Here is a 22,362-nt window from a genome sequence, read left to right as displayed (position 1 = left end):
TCATTCGGCGTTGCAATAATCAGCAGGAAAGGCTGAAGAAACGTCTGAAAAGCTCTGGATATAGCTGATGTGTTACCAAACGCTTCCTTTCCCTGCAAAGCAGGTTCTTCTGCTCAGGGCCGCGTGGGAGTGATCGCACATCAAAGCCTGCCGGCCGCGTTGCTTATGCAATCAGTAGGGCCAAGAGTTAACGCGCTGCACCGCCGCCTTCCTGAAGTCTTACATTAAACGTAGAGCTGCCTGGGAGTTTTCTGGAGAAAAACATCTTTTCTGAAAGAACACCTTAGCATTACAAAGTGCTGATTTATCAGAGTGAAGCATTTCACGGGCCAGTGTTGAGACCGGGAATAGCCCATCCTGGAGGGAAGAGATGGACTGATCTCTTCTGCCTCCACTCCTTTGCAATCCGGCTCTTTTGTCTCTGAAGTTCCACAGCATGACCTGAACCCAGCTGGAAATGGAGAGATGGTTTTCAAATGAAAAAAAAAAAAGACTTTGGAATTTCATATCACAGGAATTTCTTTGATCGATTTTTCAGCCCATTCCAGTTCTGAAATAAAAATCGGGGAAAAATTGCAGAAAGTCCTGCAGACCTGCACTCCTAGCTCCCCGCGGGGCTCCAAAGAAAGCCCAGCCCTGCCCCGAGAACTGGCTCTGCATTGCGAACCCATCGCACAAACGGGGCTAGCGACTGATTCCTGTAACAGGAGCTGGCAAGCACAAGAAAGATTTCACACCCTTCCTCCCATGAATGGGGAAGAAGCATTCAATTAGGAACCCTGCCTATTCCTTAATCATTTCCTTTGTGTGCGTGGTTATTAATATCTTTACATGACTAGTCAAGCCAAGGGCTATGTTTTTCTGTACGCATCTTGGCTACTAGTTAATGCTTACAAAACACACACAGATGACACACCCACTGCAAAGTGAGGGAAGAGAAGGACACTCTTGTTGGCATTACTTGCAGTAGCAATTCAATTCTCCAAGCATATTGAAACCCCTACATATTTGAGGTTATACAATGTCACAGAAAAGAGGCTGTCATACCTCCAGTGAATTTAAGTAGGTAAGGCAGGTAAAGAGCAAGAGAAGACAACCGAGGCATGGGAGAAGTAATGTGACCCAAGGAAGTCAAACCAAAAGCACAATGCCCAAACCAATGACAGAATTAATCCTCCTGATCCCTCAGCACTCTGCACTGCCTGCCAGATACTTCAAAATCTCTGTAAAGAAATAAAAGGTGAACAACAAAAGCAAGCTGGAAGTAATATGTCTTGCCACGAGACCGGAATTTGGGAAGGAAGCCAGATGTTCTCAAGCCTGCAGCTGGTACATAATGGACCCAACAATGAGCTTGCACACACAGGGTGGCAAAATGATTCAGGCAACAGTGAGAAGAAACCCATTCCCTGCCTACCTTGCACCTACCACATCTGGATTTGGGCTTGTAATAAGGAAACAGGAGAAAAGGTGGAGAAATGGTGGGAGGAACTGTCAGCCCCTCCATACAGTCAGAGGACAGCAATGCATTAGCCTAGCTGTGGAAAGGAGATTGCATTAAACTAGACGCTTGCACGTCCTTGCTGACCACTCTTCTCCGCCCATACAGTAACAGCCGGAGCCAAACCCCTCCAGCCGGTGTTGGCACTAATCCTGCACCCAGGGGTGGCACACCTTGACCCACCTCTGCTCCCACTTTGCCGAGCACCAGGGATGAAAGCACGCCGTCCCTTCGGACAGGCAGCCCGGGGCTGCTGGCAGGAGGCAGCTGCTGGGTATCCGCCTGCAGACCCAACCCTCGCAGGTGTCCGACGGTGATCTGCCAGGCCAAGGGTGCTGTTCAGACAGACACGGCGTGCTTTGCATGGCGAGTGGTAGAGAGGAAAGGGTCTGTGGCCTCTGAGAGCAGGCAGGCTGTGTTCAGAGGCCCCGACCTACGGACAGCTCGTGGAGGAGCCTACGAAGATCCCCACGTGGAAGCGTTCCCCACTCCAGCTCAAAAGGCAGGGAGCCCAACGGGTCTGACACGTAGGGGTACATCACGGTGAGAATGTGGGGTCGTGGATGAGATGTCCTGGCCAGAGGCAGGCCAAGGAGACAGAGTTCACGTGGGGAGGAGTGCCTGGCTTTCATTTGAGGCTGAGTCAAGGCCAAGCCACAGCCCTGGATTCTCGATCCCTGAGATCACACAGGGCTGACTTGGAAAACAACCGACAAAAACCTCGTCAAACCTGGTGACTGTGACACACTGACTGACCAAAAAGACACTTCGTTCGGCCTTCCATCCAACCCCGAACCAAAGGGGCTCGAATCCGGCACTTCATACCCCGAACCATCTCACCTCACCAGCTAATGCTCCACCGGGGCTTTAGTCTCCACCTCAGACACCGTGATGAGCCAACGGCGCTACGAAAACACCACACGTTCCTGGAGGATATGCAGTAATAACACTCGGTATCCTGGTTTCTGTGTTCTTTATCTTTGCATTTCTAAGGCTCCCTTTGTGCGGTGACTCGTTTATTCTCAGATCTGCTGCAGAAGGGAAGGTTCGCGCTGCTTGTTTGCCAAGTCTTCGCTGTGGCCTTTGCTCTATTTCGCGGAGGGTTTCTGCACATTCAGACCATCTAAAATAAAAATCATCTGGACCGAGAAAGGGATGGCTGCTCTTTGTGTTTGACGGCACAGACCCGGGTCTGTGCTCTTGCTGAATGAGGACAATGGCTGCAATGAGTTCAGCCTGCTCCGGGGCTCGCTGCCCTCTCCGCTCGAGCAAGGCAGCCAGCCTCTGGCCCACCACCACGGGGTAGCTCTGCTCCTTCCCGAAGCTCTGCCGTCAGCCTGCAAACCTCCACGAAACCCAAGACCTGTTGCTGCTAATCTCCGTTTCCCTTTCTGCTCACAAGTGACAAAGCAGAACGCTGCTCCTGCCTCGCATTCCTCCGAGCCCACAGGAAACCATAAATCAGAAGGAAAGCATAACATCCAGAGAGAACTTGCAAAAGGCCAGACACTAGGATGGGCCGAGGGGCTGGAGAAAGGGAGCGGGGAACCTGTCAAAGCGGCCCCAAAGCGAGCACTAACCCACATCTCTACCTTGGCTGCTCCAAGTCACGGGACTGAGGGGAAATTGAGGGTCAGGGCACCTAAAGTTCTTCCCCTCCTTCAAGGAATACGTACATACGTCCGTATCTATATTCTCCATTGCTTTCCAACCCCTCTGTTGCCTCTTCTGTAATTGCATAATAATAAATAAAAACCTTTTACCAGGAGAGGGCTAAACCCTGCCAAGTGTCACCCTGAAGGGGAGCCGTGGGCTGGGAGAAAAGGCTGAGAAGAGCCGGTGTTTGGAGGGCAGTGAGCGGGTAGCACTCGGTCTGGGAGGCACTACTTGCTTTATCTGCCGGTGCTTGCAGTCTGGGGCGGTCCAGAATGACTGTGCAAAGCCACTGCGACCTGCAGGGACATGAGCACGATGGTTGTTGGCCTCCAAGAAGCCCAACTCTGCTGGGAGCAGGACCACACTGCTGCTGTTTGCCCCTCAGGGCAAGAGGAGACTCTCCTCGCAGTGAAACAAGAAAAAAAAACCCTGCTAAGCACAGTGAAACAATGCAGCCCTGGTGTCCTTCGCTCACTTGTTGTGGGACTTTGGATGACACAGGAAACTGTGGTTGGTTCGGTTTAGTTTTGCAAAGAGCCTGCTACAGCTCTGCATCCTCACTGAGCGACCTGGTCGGCAGCCAGGTCATGGGAAGCAAATTGCCTGGGAAGTGTCCCCGGCTTCGTGATAGGACCCGCTCTATTTTCCTCCCACCAGCCCGCGGTTGTGGTTGAGGCTGACGCGCCTTGAAGGCTGAACGCAGCAAGGATCTGCTTCATTTAAAGGTGACTCGTGGTTCTGGCCAAAAAGGCTGAGACTGCCTCTGGCCCAGATAAACCTATTTATAGTAAGTGTGATGCTAATTCCATGCTCCAGCCTGATCCACTTGTACTCACGGGAGCAGCAGTGCTGTCTGCTACCTGTTCCTTTAACCATTTCTGTGCAGCCTGCAGCTATTTTGCTCTCAGATCACCAGCTCCTGCCACACGCTAGTTGTGCTCTTCCTCTTGCTTCCCTCTTTGGTGAACCAGAGGGGTTCATTTCCTGCAGCCCTGCAGATCTTCCTGTGGAAATTGCTGGCTCAGGCTGAGGTTTAAGCTGTGCCTTGAACAAGTGAGAGAAACCTAGGTAAAAACAGATTATGCAAGCCACTCACATTTAAGTCATTTTAAATGAAATGAATTGCTTTTATTACCTTATCTGAGGCTCGTGGTATGTTTTGTAAATAGCAATTCGTTTGCTGTCACTCTTGTGAACTGAGGAGTGTAGAGGGGATTTTGTTCATCGTTAAAATGCATCTGTCTTCGGGATAAACTGTACCAATTGCTTAATGGAGAAAATGGCAAGAGAAGGGCTGTGTTTAGCGGGTTGAGTCTCCTATTTTTGTTCCAGGATAATGGAATAAGCTGTATTTCTAATCTTGAGTAAAATCTCTCTGCAGATGGCTCTAGGCATGATGCAGATGTGGAAGGCCATGGCAATGCTTTTTGATCCCGGGAGCAGGAGAGAGTTTTCTGCACTAAAAAACAGAGGTAGGGCGGCAGAAGCTGTGCTGATGTAAGTGAAACTGAAATGCTTACGAGATGCAGGGTCCTCGTCTCTCTCCTCCTTGCTTTATACTCACTTGGTTTACCCAAAGGCTCCACTGAAAAAATTCTTTGCCTTTTTGGGCTCGACGTCTGCTGGAACACTTGAACTCATCATCAAATCTACTAGCTCCAGCTCCTTTCTGCTGAAGAACGACAAGAAGCCGACTCGACTCCGAGCTCCTTGCTGCACGATGGGGTTTGTTGTACCCCTTTGCTAAAAGCGAGCTCCTGCAGCCAGCACGTGCCACCAGCCTGCTGGTCCGCGGAGAAGAGCAGCCCGAGGTGGTCTCAGCCCAGCTTTCAAATGCTACAAGAACCTCCAAGCAGATAAACAATTAAAACATGGGAAGTGCATTGAGACACGAAAAACAGCTTGGTCAGATCTGGTTTTCACTGGGATGTGAGCACAAATGACCGGCTGGTAGGGGGGGATGTCGGGGCAGGCAGTGCTCACGCAGACAGTTCCCATCAGAGTCAGATGGGGAGCACAGACAACAACAGCTCACTGTAAGCATTTTTCAGTCCTGCACTTGAAAACCATACAGTCACAGCATCCCAAATTCCCGATTTTGCTTGCTGGTGAACATAAATATTACTTGCAAATAAACACAGTGGAGAGCCAGAGCTGAGCCCTCACTTAAAGCTTTTGCTATTAGTCTAAACTTCTTCGTACAGTCTTCTCTGCAGTTTTCTTGCTACAAACCTCCTGCAAAGAAAAAAAAAGATCTAGTGAAGATGGTGATGTACATTTACATGTGCTCAGTCGTGACCCTTTACGCATGGCTATGTTCAGGGCAACTGCAGTGGAGAATGGCTTCATTCTCGTGTGGGGAATGGGATGGCTTTACCGTGAGAAAACTGCCAGTCCTCAGTTAGTTCTGCCTCCCCGTGAGTAGCTGGCATTATACACAGGTGGAAAAACGATCAAATATTCGTTGATTACGTTCATTTTGATTTGGGGAGGATTTAATTTCTGACTCATCTGGTATTCCCTGAAAATCTTGGCATTGATATTAAGAGTGCTGTCTCATCTCAAGCGAGCGTGACACTTCTGTTCTGGCTTGGAGCGCGGTGCGGAATTTTTCACGAACATTTCGAGCTTGGTTCGCTCCCCGATCTTGGAAGGTTTGCTCTGTCTGGTAAGCGGGGTGGTGGGTGGCTCACAGCCCATATTTCTAGGTGCTGCTCCCAGCACTGATAGGCAGGATTTGGGACGGATAGAGTGTGGCTCTGCATGACCTCCGGCAGGTTGCAAAGGACCTAAGGATAACACGTTTGGTCCCACCAGTATAAACAATTCGTCTCTCAGTAACACAAATTGTTCGTGCTGAACAAGCGCTGCACAACTGTCTTTCAGTTTATGTCTTTATTTCTAAACCAAAGGGGAATTTGTACCTTAATTACTTCCCAGCTTGGGCGTTTGGTGGTGGCTGGGGGTCTGTTTGATGCTCTTGAGTGCAGGGTGTTAAAGAAGGGCAACGGGTCATTACCCAACATACGGCACCGAACCCACCAGTATTTTCTGTTGCTTGCCTTCGACATGCTAATATGCAAGAGAAATGATGAATGCGTCGCTTTCCTGCACTTCTGCTGCCAACCCTCTGTTGTCGAAGTCCTCCTTTGATTTACATTTATGTAAGATGTTTTCCTGGTATTCGGTGTTTTATTTTGTTGTCTTTTCAAGGAGGCTAGATGTGGATATCCAATCCCTTCAGTTTCTAGCACGTCTTCTCATGGGCGACGAGGTTCTGTGCCTACGCTTAGCTTAGCTCTAGCTTTGGTAACAATGCTCATAATGTTTTGCACATGTTTTGCACAACTACAGACGCATCCCATTCTTCATCTGAAACATGCCAAATGTCAGTTTACGGCTCTTACCTTTCTGCGGAGCGGCTGGAGGTGTATGTTTAGACAGTTTTGAAGCAAGATGAATAAGACTTCATATTTTGGTTGCACAGTGCTCTGCAAACTTGAAATTAGTACATTAATATTTAGCCCAAACTGGCATTGTCTGTCTTCAAGAGCCAGACAATGACAGACGTGGTTTTTATGCACTCTGCTACATATACACAAGGACACGCTTCTTCCAGTATTGCTTCTCCTTTACGTTCAAATTACCAAAATGCCTCTTAGTATTTAGGAAGATATCTGAGTTTATTGAGTACTTTTCCGTTCACTGAATCACTGCTTTCTGGCAGCTGGTCTGAGCTCCTATAGAACCAAGGCACTAAGCAACACGGTCTATTGGACCTGCTCTGAGAAGGGCATTAGATTAGATGACCTCCAGAGGTCTCTTCCAACCTAAATTACTCTAGGGTTTAATGGCTTAAAGATGAAATCTTTCCTTAGCTCCTTTAATGCACTCCTTATGTAATGTATCTCATGATAATAGGTTTCCCCCTCAGCTTCCTTCTCTTTTGTAACCCACAGCCAAATGTTCGAGGAGACAACAGCACCTCGAGCATCTGGGTCTCTCACTCGAGCATCTGGATTTTCCCCGTCGAGCCGTGCCCCATCTGCAGATGAGAAGGCAGACACGAAGCAGAGAGGAAACGCAGTGCAGGTGGCAGTTTACTGCTCATCACTCGTCGTTCCACCCTGGGGGGGAAATACTGGCTGCCGTTGCAGCAGGCCATTTCCTACTTCTGCCCATAGTACTTGAGCGGCTTCTGAAATGTTGAAACCAAAGGGAAGCGGCCCTGCAATGTCACAGCACCTTCTTACAGTCCTGCTAGTTTGGGGCGTGGAAGGGAAAACCCCATCAGAAAACGGACCTGGGGAGGACGAGGTCAGGAAACAGTCCTGAACCAGACTGCCTCCCTGGGGCAGTGCCTCTTGTCTACGCTGCCCGTTTGGGGGTTTCAGCCCAGCAGCGTGCAGATGTCTGCGCAACCTCTGGTAAAACCCACGAGGAACAGCTACTTCTCCGGGGTTCCACAGGCTGACAGTAAATCAAAAAAAAAAGCCACCATCCTACAGGCAAAGGGGGTTCTCTGCTTGCCAAAGCAGTCGGGACATCTCTCGTTCAACGTTGTCCCTGTCCCCTTCGGTCCATTAGAAGTCGTTGCGCAGCTGATGCTGAGCTGAGCACCTCCAAGTGATGGACTCGCCGCGTGGAACGAGCAGCCCCGAGCACTGTGCTGATGAATTGGCAAAGCAACTGATGATGATGTGTTCAGTAGGAGAGAACATCTGGCTGCCAGGGCAGCTCAGTTAACTTGGTTTATTATCGTACACCTCCGTCCTGAGCCTCTGTATGTTACAAAGGAAGCTGTATGGCTGCATCGAGACAGGTAAGTACCTTCCCCTCATCCCCTCTTACAAAAACAAACACAAGAGTTACTTCCAGCTCAGACCTGGCACATTCTGTCGCACAACTTGCCAACTTCCACTCTGAAGCGAGGCATCGGAACTGCATTAAGCTCATGCTACAAAATTCTGTTCGTCTTCAGAGAACCTGAGCACTCCCTGGCCAGTTTCCACCAAGCACGACAGGTGCACGTCCCAAGGATGACTAGAGGCCATGTAAGAGGCAGCCAAGCAGACGCAAAGGTCATTTTTAGTGCCCACTTTGAACTCTCTCTGCAGCATCCTCCCTCCTTCTTAATTAGTCACTGAAGAGCTCTCACCAGGCATGAATGGAAGAAGAAATACCCCAAACATGGAAGAATCCACAGGTGGAAGCCGCTCTGTGGTAGTTACCTGAGGATCTCTGTTTCGAAGCTTTGTTATCCTTGCTGATCAGAGCTCAGCACCATTTCTGCTGATAGCTAGTAATTCTTCTGGCCGGCAGACTGGAGGATCTCTACCTTTCTGTTCTGAATATTTGTTTTGCAGAAGATGTCAGCTGCAAAACTGGTGAATGTTCTTTTTCTTCAGCATGCACTAGATCGTAGCACCATGTCTCTAATACACTTTAAGAAAACTACAGGAAGAGAGACAATTCTCCGCACTGCAATCTGCATGGGCAGCTGCCCTCCTGCAGTCCAGTGCTCTCCAGGCCTCTGAGAGCGTCACACGGTGCACTTCTGTTCCTGGAACGTCACCCAGATAAAGCATGCAAGCAAGGACTTTGAGAGCTGGAGAAGGGAATATCCAGAAGCTCCTCAGGGGCAAGCAGGCTGAGGCAGCAGACACCACACCACACCACCAGGCCAACCGGACCGTGCAGGCAGATGGCTTCTCCTCAACACGCATTTCTGGCTCTTGCTTTGTGCTGACCTGGCCAGCTGTGTTTGTCAAGAGCAGGAAGCGGGAGAGGTAACTTGCCTTATTGGAGCCTCTCGAGCTAGTTCATCCATCTGGCAAGCTCCACGAACGGGACCCGAGTGAGACGCGTGCCCAGGACCAGGCATGCTGATGTCCAAGCGTCGTCCACCCTCAAGATTTCGTCAGGTCGGTCATTTGCACTTCCCCATGGGGGATGGTTTCTGTCCTCACACTTCGATTCAGCTTGCTGAGTGACTTCAGAGCAGCAGTGCCTTGTATGCCCATCAGGAAACATTTCCAACTGCATGGATTAAGCTTTTGCAGCGACAATATGGAAACTGCAGCGCGATGACTGCATACGGGAATATTCCTTCCTGAGCCGAAGAAAGAAGCACTATGCGGGCATGCCTCTCCCCGGGATAGCACCTTAGCTTTCTTTTAAAAGCAAAATGGATTTATCAAAAAACTGCTATAAATGAGTCTGCCTTCTCCCAGAACGAACCCAGCGGCATCCGATTCCCATCAGGGCCGGACGAGGTCCCGCAGGCTTCGCGGAGACTTCCCCTGGTCGGCAGCTCAGCTCAGCCCCCCAGCAGGCATCTCCTTCAGCACTGAACGCTCCTTGTTCCTTTTCTCTCCCCCTCCCCCGGGCCTTGGCTCGCCACGGAGCTCCCCAACCTCTCCGCTCCCTTTGTCCCTGCCTGAAAGGCTTTTCCTGTGCTGCTGCCTGCCAAAGGCACCAGAGGTCTTGCCCTGGCTGGCAGCAGAAGTGCTGGGGGCACCGAGGGAGGGTCCTCAGCCCCTGGAGAGCTGGGTGCTGCTTGCGCCCTCCCGGCAGTGCCAAACGTTTCCTGACGGCAGGATTTTCACCAGCTGCAAATCGCTTATCAGCTCCCCATGCAGAGTCCCACATCCACCGTGTTTCAGCTAACAAATCACCCTTGCAGGGAGAATTTTGTTGTCCTGGTGCGTACCCGATGCCGTCTTGGGCCATGCCCTGGAGATAAGATAGTTACAAGGAGGAAATTCCCCAGCCCACACAAAAAACCCAAGTGTTGGGGGTGGAGGGAACCACCGGGCAGGAAATGGGGACCAATGCTGCTTGGAGCAAAAATTAATAGGTTCTCTGTGCTGGATCATGTGGTCCTGGCAAGGGAGAACAAAGTTGGCATTGTAGGGTCCAGGCCTCAGCAGCAGAAAAAGGATTGAGGCACAAAGTCAAGGGTCAGAACAACAGCGTGCAGCCCTGTAGGACTCACAGATACCCGTCCTCCGTCCTTTCCCACTGTGGAGACTGAAAATCTAGCTGGAAACCTCAAACCCTCCTTGGTTTCATCTTACACATCTCGTCTCAACCCACAGAGCTCAGAACTGCAGGTAGAGAAGTGTGGAGCACAAGAAGCATGGGGAGAGGCCAGGAACCTTTTCAAAGGGCACTTCCCCAACTCCCATCTCCCCTGGGTGAGACAGAAACTGCCATTTTACTGACACTTTCCCGGTTTATTTTTAAGCCAACCTTCACTCCCAGCAGCTTCCCTCTCCCTGAGTGCAGCCAGCTCTCTCCAGCTCCACCCCGGGATGCTCTGGTGTCTGCACTTCAGCACAGCCTGCACGCCTGTGCACTGTAGCGCACAAAAGCCCATTTTTCCCACTGCCTTGGGGGAAACGGGTACGTCCGTGTTACCGACCCGTGCAGAGAGCGGGGAAGTACCAGCGTTTGCTTTTCTGCAATCAATTCCGGTGACATTACGGAATGCAAAACATCAGCCATTAACCTCCTTCTGCAGACGGTAGGGGTTTGCTTGCCCCCACCTCCACGCGTCCTGGCGGCGCTGGCGCCTCTGACCCAGGCTGCAATATTAAAGCAGGAATAATTGCGGTGAACACAAGCGAAGATTAAGGATGAGCCCAGAGGCTACAGCAGCTTGGGTTCTGAGAGGAGCCTTTTCCCAGCCATCACCATACACGATATATCGGCTTAGAGCCGGCCAGTGTCTCGGTGCTGTCGACTTGTCTGCCGCCGTCCCGTGGCTTCTTTGTGCGTTATCTCTGCATTCGGATGAGTCAGTGGGACATCAAGAGCCAGCATTAGTCCCAGCTCCTCAGCTCCGCCTGGCCGAACTGGTTTCATGACGCCCTGTGAGCACTTCAGGCAGGTGTCGCTCTCCAAATTCAGCTTGCTGCCTTCTCCCCTCCGGCGTCGGGCTCCGAACCAAGGGCAGCCTGCAGCCCGTGCAAGGAGGGGAGCTGGGAAGGGTGTGGGAAGGGGAAGGGGAAAGGGAAGGGGAAGGGGAAGGGGAAGGGGCCTCCTGCTGTGTCAGCGCTGTCCCTGCGGCCGTTTCCTACATCCTGGGGCGAGGTCGCGGGGTGGGGACAAATCCACATTTCCTGCCAAAATCTGGGTTTAGCGGGGAGGACAAAGGGGCGATGTTCTGAAAAGAAACCGAGCTGTGGGAAACTGCATTGTTTCGGGGATGCTGGAAGGGAGAGGGAACAGCAACGGGCAGGCTTCGACAGCCACGTCCTGCAAGGAGTTACGGGGAATCCTACCTTACCCCGGCCCTGCAACCGCAGCAGGACCGCGGTGATGTTCCGGGGGTGTTCTTCTCACGTGCGCGGGCATAAAAGGGCCTCAAAGCAAGCCACGAGGGTGTATGCTCGCATAACTTTTCTTTGTCCTAGGAGCTCTGATAGATCCCCTTCAGCTGCTCCCTGTGCCCATGGAGATGCGCTTTCCTGCAGCTATATATATCTGTAAGATCTGCATATGTAGGGAACTGTATTTTCGGCCCGACGTTCGGCGATTCAGCAGACAGAACCATATGTCTGTCTCCTCTGTGTGGTGTTAAATAAAGACTGGCACAGCTGCTCGGATGCTGACAAAGGACTGCGAGCTATATATTTGTCTCTGCGTGGATCTGAATGCACGTACGTGTCGGCCATTCGGCTAAATTTTACCCCCGTAAAATATCCCCGTGTAAAGGCACCCAACCCCTGGAAACGCTGCACGTGCACGTGTGCACTCACACACGTGTTCACGCATGCTGTTGCTATTAATAAAGGGTATGGAACTTATTCAGCCTCGCTGTAGTGTGATGAAGCAGAGCGGGTGTGCAGAGGAGGGATTATCTCACTCCCTGATATTATATAATCTGTTTAGACTGTGCCACTTTGTGCTTATTTAAGGAATGAATGAGCACTCCGCTCCGGGATGTGCCACCCATGAACCCTGACATCATGCCTTTAATCCCCTGTAACGAATATGCTGCTTTGCCTCTGCGCCATTCCCCCGCTCACAGACCACGCTACGTCCAGCAAAGTCCTGCAGCAGAACAATTACTCTCAGGGACCACGCGTGGGGGTTGTTCCCCAGTAAATTGAGTGATGGCTAACTGCAGCGGAGCACCGGAATGCTCTCGGCCTCCCTACAGGGAGCTGGCACATAAGCAAAGCACGCTTCCCCTGCAAACATCTTCGCAGATAAGGTAAAGCAAGACAAGAATGCAATTTTGGGGGCACGCTGCTGTAGATGTACACGCTGCGGTCGGCTAACCTTGCGTCCAGTTGGGATGGGCTGTGAGAACACATCCAACCTTTCCAGTGTTTTTTTTCCTTTCTCCCTTCTTAGACGTCAAGGGCTCTGAGCTGAATTCCCTCCTCTGCAAACTGAGAGGCCAAAGGAGACCGCAAGATGCAAAAATAACAAGTCCTGCAGGTGGGTTGCTGTAAAACAAACCCTCCCCGGTAAGCCTCACCGTGCACCCCGCCAAGCAACAAGACTGGAGCGCTTTGCCACGAGGTTGGAGCAGGGGCAATTACCGTGCCTTGTCTTCTTCGTTTGGGAGCCGTGGCTCAGAGGAGCGATCGGCTCCTGCAGCAACATGTGCGGCTTACTCACTGCTTCTTTGACCTGCGCCGGTGTTGGCTCACCTGGTTTGTCAGGGCAGACGCCTGCATGCCTGGGCTCTGCTCATACGCACGGGACTAGCGGCAGAGCCAGTTTCCCCACCACCTGGCTGCCATTGCAAAATAGATCGGGGATTATCAGTTCCGAGTGGCCCTCAAGTGCACAAACAGACACAAAAAGAGCCTTCGCTGGGCCTTCTGAAGGAGCACGGGCTCCAGCAGACCCTTCCCTTTTTCTGATGCTGTAGCAGAAGCAGGAACCCTTTTCCCTCTCTGCCAGCAGCCCGCACAATGGGCAGAACATCACGCACGACGCTTTTCCCATGGCCGGCCACGACGGGAGCTGTGCCTGCAGTTGTGGGCAGCTCCTCCTGGGCCGAGGGCCAGCCTGGCCTGCAGCTAGGAATGGACGCAGTGGGGCTGCAGGAAATCAGCCTCCGCCCTCCCAGTCCACAGGAATAATTATTCAGCATCCCAGCCCTGCTCCCAGCCCTCTGGGGTCCTCCAGGGAGCGGGGCTGGCAGCTTACGCTCCAGCTGCTGTGCGCACAATTCACCTCCACGCAGATACACATCTCCTGGGGCTGTGGTTAAGCCGTGGCCTCCATCCCCTTGGCCTGGGACCGAGACACAGTTCCCCAGTGCTCCGACACACAGGGAGTGCTGTAGCTCAAACTCCTGGACTTGTTTCCAAGATCTTAGCAGAGCAGGCTCGGCAGTGCCTCAAAGAAGAGGAAGAAGCAATTAGAGAGCTACTGGCAGGTAAAAACCCCAACCTTCTGTGCTGGCCAGGATGCCTGCTTCCCCCTCTCCCTCCAAGTCTGCAGTTGGTGGTCAAAGAGCTCATGCTTCCTCTTCCTTCCCGCACAGGAGAAGTTTGCACGGCGTGGAGTCAGCACCGAGCTGAATCTGCCTTCTTTTTTTCCTGCTTTTTCTCCACCCCGTTTTGAAACAAGCTTTACAGAAGACAGGAACCACGTTCATTACGGGAGGAGCTAGCAACCTGTGCGTGCACCAAACACTTGGGGAACAGCAGCCAAGAATCTCTACAGATGTCTGAAATCAGAACACAGCCCTGTGAGGTACAGGAGAGCTGCAAGCAAGCAGGAACTCTTGCTCCAGGGATATATGATTCCAGGGATATCCAACCTGTCCCCAAAATTCAACCAAACGTGGACTGCAGGGCTGTTTCTAGGGCTCTTTTCTTTATCCCAGCTAACTGGACTCCCAAAGCCAGCAGCAGCCTGCTTTTTTAAGCGAAGCCAGTGCTGGGAAGCCAGAAAACCTCACGGTTGCATTGGCTTTCCTGCTGCAAAAAAATTAATACTGTGGCTGAAATTTCAGTGTTATGAAACCAGGTTTTAAAGAGACCGCCGCCGTCTCAGAAGAGCTTGGGATTGCAAAGCTCTTGGGCTTGATTTTCATTCTTCCTTCCCCATCTCTGCTCTTCCACTGCCCCTGGAGAACGGGGCAGTTTAGGAGGCTTAGCGTCGAGGCGTTACGTGGTTAGCCATTTCAGGCACCTCGACGTGCAGCAATTAACGCTATCTTACTCTACAAAGGCTACAGGAAGACGCAAGCTGGCGGGGAAACCGGCCCCGTCAACAGCTCCATGTATCTGCACGAGGGTGGGCAGACTCTACACCATTGCTTCCCATCACCTCCAGCTTCTTTCTCAGCTTCCTGAGCTCCAGCGGTGTGCGTGGCAAAGGACGCGGAGCTGTCCCGAGGCTGCGCAGCTCGCTGGCTGTGCAGTTACACTCGTTTCAACAGGAGCCTGCTGAGAGCCCACATGAACGAGGCTACCCCAAGCAGTGGTCCGCTGAACTCTTACCCTGTGTGTGCTCACGTGGCCACGCGGCAGTCCTTCGAGGACCGGGACTGGAAGCCGGAGACGCTGCGTGGTGCCAAGGCGACCAGCAAAGCTCAGCTACTGAGGCATGTGGCACTCCCCGAGGAAGAAGGGATGGCTCTCCCACAGATCATCTCAACAGCACAGATTAGCTAGCATCAGCATCTCTCCGCCGCATTACCTCTGGGTCTAATTACCCTCTTCCACCACAGGGTTATTGCTCTTTTGTTTTTACCTCCTTTAGCAAGCTTTGCCAACTAACTTGCAGCCCTCTTACGTTCCTTATTACAGCTAGAAAACTAGCAGCTGGTGAAACTCTGACCTTGGCTTTCTCAGTGGCTTTTGGCCATCCCAGGAGGCAAAACCATACTTAGCGTGTGAGAGGCAAAGCTTACACCCAGCAAAAATTCTGGGATCACTCAGAGTGAAGGGCTTTCTCCTTACACTTATCTCACGGCAACCAGAAGGAGAGCCGGGGAGAGAGAAAAATGTCAGAAGAGTGACTGAAGAGGTGATTTTCATTTCCCCGCAAGCCACACGCATCCCAGCCAGCAGAAGGACACGGAGAGGAACAGCTACTGAAAAGGAAAGCAACTTCCAGCTCCCACGCTGATCTGTCAGACAACCAGGAACATTTCAGTTTGCAAACGTCCTCACTAGGTACATACACAGTCACACAGCAAAGCGCACTCCACGGGGGTTATTAAGCTAACAATTTGCCAAGTTATGGAGTACCAAAATTCCCCTTGTCTGCGTGCTACACCGTGAAACTTGCGAGCTCCATCTCCCAGGAGCAGGCTCAGACACCGCATTTCAGTGTTTAATGCTATCCACTGCAAACTCCCAGCTTCTGTCTTCCGCCAATTTTATCCTGGCAACCACACCAAAAAATTCCCTTGCTGATTTGGAGCGTTGGGATGAAGCCGTGGGGTTCTAGCTTCAGACCCTCGGCCCTTTGGGATACTCCGCTTGTGCAGTTCACAAGTCAAGGCTACTCAGGAAACTGCTTGCCAAAAATCTGGCACGAAATACCATTTAGGATGCCAACCCAGAGATCTCAATTGAGCTCTCGCCCAGGCGATTCTCTGCTACTTGGGGATTCTCCCTGACGATGACTGAATAAATGAATAACCACCTTCAGATCTGCCCGCACTAACGCAGGCTGGACTGCAGCTTTTCCTTAGCACTTCAGGATTCCCAAGGCAGCTGTGATGTCAGGGAGCCTCAAATTAAGGGATTTTTGCTTCCACATGTTACCACCTCCGGGGGGAAAAAAGCCCTGCACCATGCGAGGGCCCTGCTGTGATCTGCTGTGAAGCTGCCACGGCTGAAATGCAGCGCAGAATCATTCAGCAAGCAGGCTTTTTGGGGTGATGCCACCACAACCACAGCCTTGGTACGGCACAACAAGTGCACGCGGCGACAAAACCACGCGTGGAGGGACAAGCTGCCCTGCTAGACTGGGGACGGACCCTGCCATAAAGCGTGCCCCAGTACAACTCCAGTAATGGTCCCATTTGAGGCCTGGGCTCACTTTGGAACGATGCTGAGTAAGCGAGGCTGCAAGGCAGGAGAGGACACGAAGTCTCACTGCGAGTGGAAGGCACCCGGCCGAGGCACAGACATTTGGGGGCTGGACGGACAGGACGGGCGGCTGAAACAGGGCGAGCATCTCACGGCTGCGAGAGGAAGCAACTCGACGGTGACACCTCTGCTTTGACTCTTCCCTTCGCGTACTGCAGACCCTGTGACTTTAGAAGTGCAGTGCTAAAGAGTGAGAAATGGAATAAACAGATAAAGGCAGGAATCATGATTGATACAGATAACGTCTTGCTGCTTTTGTGATAGTATCTTCTCTCTCGTGCAAGTAAAGCAGCAAGTGATGGTAATTGTACTCATTAGGCTCCGATTCAAAGAGAAGCTCTCTGTGGGCGTATCTTGCAACTGCAATCGGCAGCAGGGATCTTGCTTACATAAGGAGCCTTGTGTAACAAAAACAATTCCCAATCAATGCCTGTGCTCTTTTTGTTAACCTGGTTTAGTTAAACAGAGGAAGTCTTTCTGTGGCCACTCTGGGTGTAATTTCAATTTGCTTTTAGGTGACTTCAACTACTAAGTCTGGCTGACATCAAACGGCATGTCAGTGGTGTGCAGAGGCAATTAACACCAGCCAAAAATCACACAAGCTATGAAGATCTTTCTGCGGAGGCCTTCACTAACACATGCTCACACAGCACGGACGCGTTAAAACGGGTTATGCCAGCTTTAAACTCCCCTACCTCAATCTGTTATCGGACCTAGCAAGAACGGTTTGAATAAGTGCTTTTAATTCTTCCCATTCTGTTTGAAACACCCTGGTGGGAGTTAGAAAGTATTTTCTCAATGTACTTGCTTTTTTCACTTTCTTTTCCTCTGGCAAGCGGCAATTTCTTTCCTCGCACCTTTCAAGGAGCTGGAATTCCTTGCCTGAATTTCCCTTTGCCCAATGAGAGCCACAAGATCGTGCAGGCAGTGCCCTCAGACAGGGCAAGGACCCGCTCTGGTGGAGCTTCTGCCTCAGTGGCAGGTTTTCTGTCCCTTCCAAGGGGCGCACGGGTCCCTCGGTGGCCCGGCTGGATGCACGGGGGGTGCTGCTGCTGCTGGCTGTCCCCTCGGGTCGTGGCAGCCACAGGAGGTCCTCACGAGAAGATGCCAGCAGCTGAGAGCACACGGAGCCTGCTGGATCCCCCAACACACAGCCTCCTCTGCAGCAGGGAACCCTGACCTTTCAGCAATTAATAGGGTTAATTAATAGCAACGGCGACGGCACCAGCAGCGCTAGGTAAGGACATAAACGCTTATTTCCCTCCGCCGTGGGAATTACCACAGAGACACTTGGGGTTTCCTACCCGCAGAGCGCTGCAGCCAGGCCCGACCCCTGCGATTTGTTCCTCCTCTACCCTCATCCTCCCGAGTGCGCCTGACACCCGGGTCGGGCGTTGATGTCCCTGTCTGTCCCTGAGCACCACGAGCAGCTTCTCGGAGCGAGGAGGGGACAAAGCTGGGGGTACACCTCGGGACCTTGCCCAAGGACATCCATTTCGCACAGGGGAGCCAAGTGTGCTCATCGTAGCGCGGCAAATGGGCTCAGCACAGGGCCGGGCAGCAATGGGGTCGTCGCTGCATCGCCCCGACCACTGGAGCCAGGCAGAAACGGGTTCCTAGATTTCCCAGGCTACTGCTAGCTAACCAGAGGGCTCCGCGTGTCGGGGAGATGAAAGCCACGGCATCGACGGGCTGCATTCAAATGTGCTAGAACTGGTCTTTCAAGGTACTTACATTTGTTTACTGGAACAGAATCTGCGTGTCTCTACAAGATGCCCAACAGAAGTAAGGTTCACTGCCAGCCTGCAGGCCTGCACGCACGTCAGGGATGGAAAATAAAAGTTTTCTTCGTAGCGACTGGTCCCTACGAAGTAGGAGGCTGGGACGGATCGCTGCGTGTCGACTGTTGCTTTCAGTATTTTGACGTGCGACTGGATCCGATCGCTAAAGTAGACTAGTTTGGTAGCCTTATTATGGGATGCCTGATACAGTGTGTGTTTATGCCTATGTAATTGTTTGGTGGTTTTCTTCTTTCTCCTCTATACAACAATCCGATCATCCCCGGGGCTCAGCACTGAGGGGAACGAGGCTCTTGCAAACCACGACACAAACTCTCCTGGCTGAGGACCACGACGGGAAACCCGTGTCAGTTCTTGCCTCTTCCCCAGAGCCTTCCCCTGCCAAGGGACAGGTCACATTACCTACTGCTGTCTCAGTCTCTGCTGAGGAGGTGGGCCATGTGCTACCTTTTCTCGCCTCATTTTTATCTATACTTTTATATGTGGCTCAGTTTGCATGGTATTTTAGTTTTTGATAGTTGTAAGCTTTTAGGGATGCATTACTAGGCATCTCTGCCCCGCGCTAGGAAGAAAGCCTGTCCGTGACACACAGCTAAGGGCTCTCTTGTACCACCAACGAATAATTGTAACAGAAGAACTAATTAAAGAGTTGGGAGGAAGAAAAGTACACCAGGAGACTAAACTCCGTACCCCTTGAGAAAGTCTGAAGAACTGTATTTTGGTTTTGCTTTTGCTATAGGCCCGCAAATGTCAGGACTTTGTCACCGTTTCAAGTGGTAGTGGTTACAAATTCCCCTGCTACACATATTGCAGCCCTCCTGAAACGCACAGGCTTACTTCTCCAGCCTAATCTCTTGTTCTCCCTTTAGCAGGCAGACTGTGTCTAGCCATTGGGGAAATAGTTCATAATTCCGTGCTTAAATAACTGGCTTTTGATAAAGGTCCAACAGAGTGCTCTGAGGGCTGTTTTGTTTTTATGGATGGAGCAGACAGAGCAGAATGATGCTGCCTGCATACTAAGAAACTTGGCCCGGAGCCCACACGCACCAAAGGCAAAATAAATAAATAAACATATCAATCAACCCTGACGTCACCGGGAAAAGGGTCACTGCCATGTGGAACGAGACATCTGGACAGTGAAGTCACCGCGCTGGAAGGATGCCACCGAGCCGTTCACATGCTCGGCAGCACAATGGGGTAAAATGACAGTTAAAAAAAAAAAAAAAAAGGAATAAATCCTAATTGATGCTAAGTGAGCACAGGTTTAAAGACGGAGCTTCATACCTCCTGCAAACCTGTCCGTGCATCTAACTTTTTCCGAATAAAAAGCTCCCAGGACACCCAAATAAGACCAGCCCGTCACCTCACACGGTACTGTCCTTTACACCTTCAGAAACAGCTCTGGAACAAGCAAGAGCAGGATCTCACCACGCAATTAGAATTAAAATGTGGGGAGGACCCTTCCCCCAGCCCTGCAGATCCCCATAGCCGGGGTGAATTCGCCCCACAAGCGGCACTTGCCCAGGTATTTGCGCTACCTGCAGCTGCACACAGCCACACACACGCCTGCAGAGAACGGCAATTGTTCGGAGCAGCCACGGCACCAGGCCACCGCAGCCTTTTGTACGGAGCTCGCATTCCAGGAAATTATTTTTAAACGCACCGGGAGGAAAATGCAAAACCTCCCGTTTAATAAACAAAACCGTTCAGAGAAGGTGCAACGAGACGCGTCTGCTGAGAGGGGAGCTCCCTTGGTAACTCTCGCCCCTGCCCACACGTCCAAGCAACTTGCTTCTGCGGGCTATTGTCTCTTTCCTTCTGTCCCCATCCAAGCACGGTACGGAAAGCAGCAGGAGATCGCCGGCCGTGGACGCTGCCAGCTCCCCCTTCTAGCACCAGGACATCCTGCCCCATGCCGACACCTCGCCAGGATGCTCCTGGCATCTGCACCCAGGCCGCGGAGGCTCCTCTCCAGCCGGGGGCATTGGTGCAACCACCCGATCTCAACGCAGCACTGCCAAGCTCGAGTCTTTGTGTTGTCGGAGCCCGGATTCCTCCTCCAAGACCGCTAAACGCCCCCCCCCCCCCCCCCCCCCAACCCTCCGAGAGCTGGGGATGGGAGCGCTCGGAAAATGTCCGCGGGTCTCAGCGCCGGCTCCCCGGGCGCTCCCCGGGCGCTCCTCGGGTGCTCGCCGGGTGCTCCCAGGGGGGAGACGCCTCCAGCCGGGCTCCCCAGCGCTGTCCCCCGGCAGGAACCCGCTCCCCGAAGCGGCCCCAGCGGCGGCTCCGCATCCCCGGCCGCTCCCGGAGCGCCGAGCGCTGGGGGTCCCCCCCCAAAATTCCTGGGGCAACGCCGCCTTCTCCCCCTCCACCACCCCCCTTCCCCGGGCTTACCGGAACCGGGGCGAGTCCTTGATGCACTCCTCAAACTCCACCGTCATCCTGGCTGCTCGGAGCTCAGCGGAGGAAGCGCATCGCCCGGCGGCGGCGCAGCAAGGCGCGGCTCAGCGCCCGCCCCCCCGCCGCCACCGGGAAGGGCCGGGCGGGGGGCTCCGGGCAGCTCCTCAGCCGGTTCCGGGCTTTTGCAAAGCTCCCGGGGCTTTGCTCACCTCCGGGGGTTTGGCCAGCTTCGGGGGGGTTTGGCCAGCTCCGGGGGGTTGCCCAGTTTTGGGGGGGGGGGGGGGTTGCCCGGTTCTGGGGGGTTGCGCAGCGCCCGTCTGCCAAACCCTTGGTTTCTCCCCGCTAAAGCCCCCCCAAAATCCCAGCCCGAAAGGGTTGGAGCCCTTCGCCAAGTCCAGCAGGCTCAGGGCTTGCCCATGTCCCTGGGCACCCTCTTGGGCCACCCTCTGGGTGAAGAATCGGTGCCTGACACCCAGCCCGAGCCTCCCCTGCAGCGGCTGCACGCCCGCTCCCTCAGGTCCTACCACCGGCCACCGACTCGTGCTAATTCAGTGGTTAAACATAATTTCTGTCCAGAACGATCTTGATTTTTTTAAAAAACATTCTGCTGAATCTCAAGAAAGCCCCCTATTTAAAATATAAGCTACCAAAGGGACCGTTTTCTCAGCTGAAGACTATACAAGGTATAAGTCTTCCTATTTTTTTCAAGGTTTCCTTGATTTTTTTTCCCTAGCTTGGGACTACAAACGGATACTGGGGATCTCCAAAGGACCAAGTAGGCAGAAAACTAGTAAAAAACTTAACAGCCAGCCAGAGGTGCAGCCCCTCGCCTGCACATAGGGTTTGCCACCACGTTGTGGGTGCTGAGGAAACAGATCGGCCTGTATAGGATGCACGCAGCAATCCCGTACCAGTAGTGTCAAAAGGATTGGCACCAATCCTGTTACAACTTAATCTCGTTTTTAATTTTCTGCACACAGTGGATTTGCTGCTGCCATCAGCCATGCAGGAAATCTGCAGTAACTCCGCCGAAGCCAATGTAATCACGCAACATCTGGGCTTGTGGGTCCATGGGAACAGATCACATTTGCTGCAGGACATGGCAATGTAATTTGGCATGGATAAATGAGACTAATTACAATGGGCTTAGTTTGGATCCTCCACCCATCAAGCACCGCACAGAGAACAGCATAAACTGCACCAGTCACTGCAAGTCTTGTATGAATTTAAGACTGGGAAGTCCCCAGAGTGCAAATCCCCATGTTTTATGAAAATGCCTTCTGCGTAATATGGACCTGAACTAAAACCAGAAGTGAAATGAACACTAGGGCCAGGCGCATCTGAATCTGTCACAAAATGTCACATTGAGGCCTTACCTCAGCCACGGGCAGAGCCATGATGAAACGAGATGAAGGAAGATGCTCAGTGCCATTTCCATACAGACTGCAGCTAAGATTCACCTCTAGGCCAGGCTCTCGTTCCTGTCTGAGCTCCCAGACCTGCTTGATTTGCCAGCCCCAGTCCAGAGTATTGGTGTGCGAATGAATATCTGACATTGTTTAACACAAGCTGGAGGGCTCTGAGGAGCACAGAAGGCATCTGCTCGGCCCATCAGCTCCGTCCAGAATGGGCAAGGTGACCTCTTGTGGCCTCTGCTTTACCTTGTTCAATAAACATCCAGTCACTACATTTTTTATTTTCTTTGGCTCTTCCAGCACAGACGAAGGCATGTGGATGTTTCTGCCCGTGTGTGCACGCACAAGCTCGGGATTAGAAATTGCCATCCTCTTCAAAGCTGAGATTCATCAGTTTCGTTACAATGGAGTCTGGATGCCATTGTGAGAACTGAAAGCTCGTTGGATTTTTCCATTCAAAACACATCGCAGATTTGTGCGAGGTGCCAGGGATTTTTCTGTTACGCTGCTTT

General features: G+C 52.2%; 1 protein-coding gene across 6 annotated transcripts in view; it reads right to left on the bottom strand.

The window, feature by feature from the left end:
- The window catches only part of ACAP3 (ArfGAP with coiled-coil, ankyrin repeat and PH domains 3), an 82,096-nt gene extending 60,089 nt beyond the window's left edge, over nt 1-22,007 (bottom strand). For 4 of the 6 annotated variants that reach the window (XM_040533359.1, XM_040533364.1, XM_040533365.1 and 1 more), the window contains exon 1: nt 21,812-22,007. In XM_040533359.1, the coding sequence (XP_040389293.1) occupies nt 21,812-21,873 (62 nt within the window). In that variant the 5' untranslated portion in view covers nt 21,874-22,007. Of the gene's footprint in view, nt 1-2,341; nt 3,148-20,429; nt 20,618-21,811 lie in introns of those variants that run through there. The other 2 variants (XM_040533360.1, XM_040533367.1) reach the window with 2 other exon arrangements.
- Between the last annotated feature and the right edge of the window lie 355 nt (nt 22,008-22,362).

Source organism: Cygnus olor, chromosome 21 (genome assembly GCF_009769625.2).
Source record: "Cygnus olor isolate bCygOlo1 chromosome 21, bCygOlo1.pri.v2, whole genome shotgun sequence".
NCBI lineage: Eukaryota > Metazoa > Chordata > Aves > Anseriformes > Anatidae > Cygnus > Cygnus olor.
Note: the sequence above shows the minus strand (reverse complement) of the source record. Positions and strands in the feature narration are given on the sequence as shown.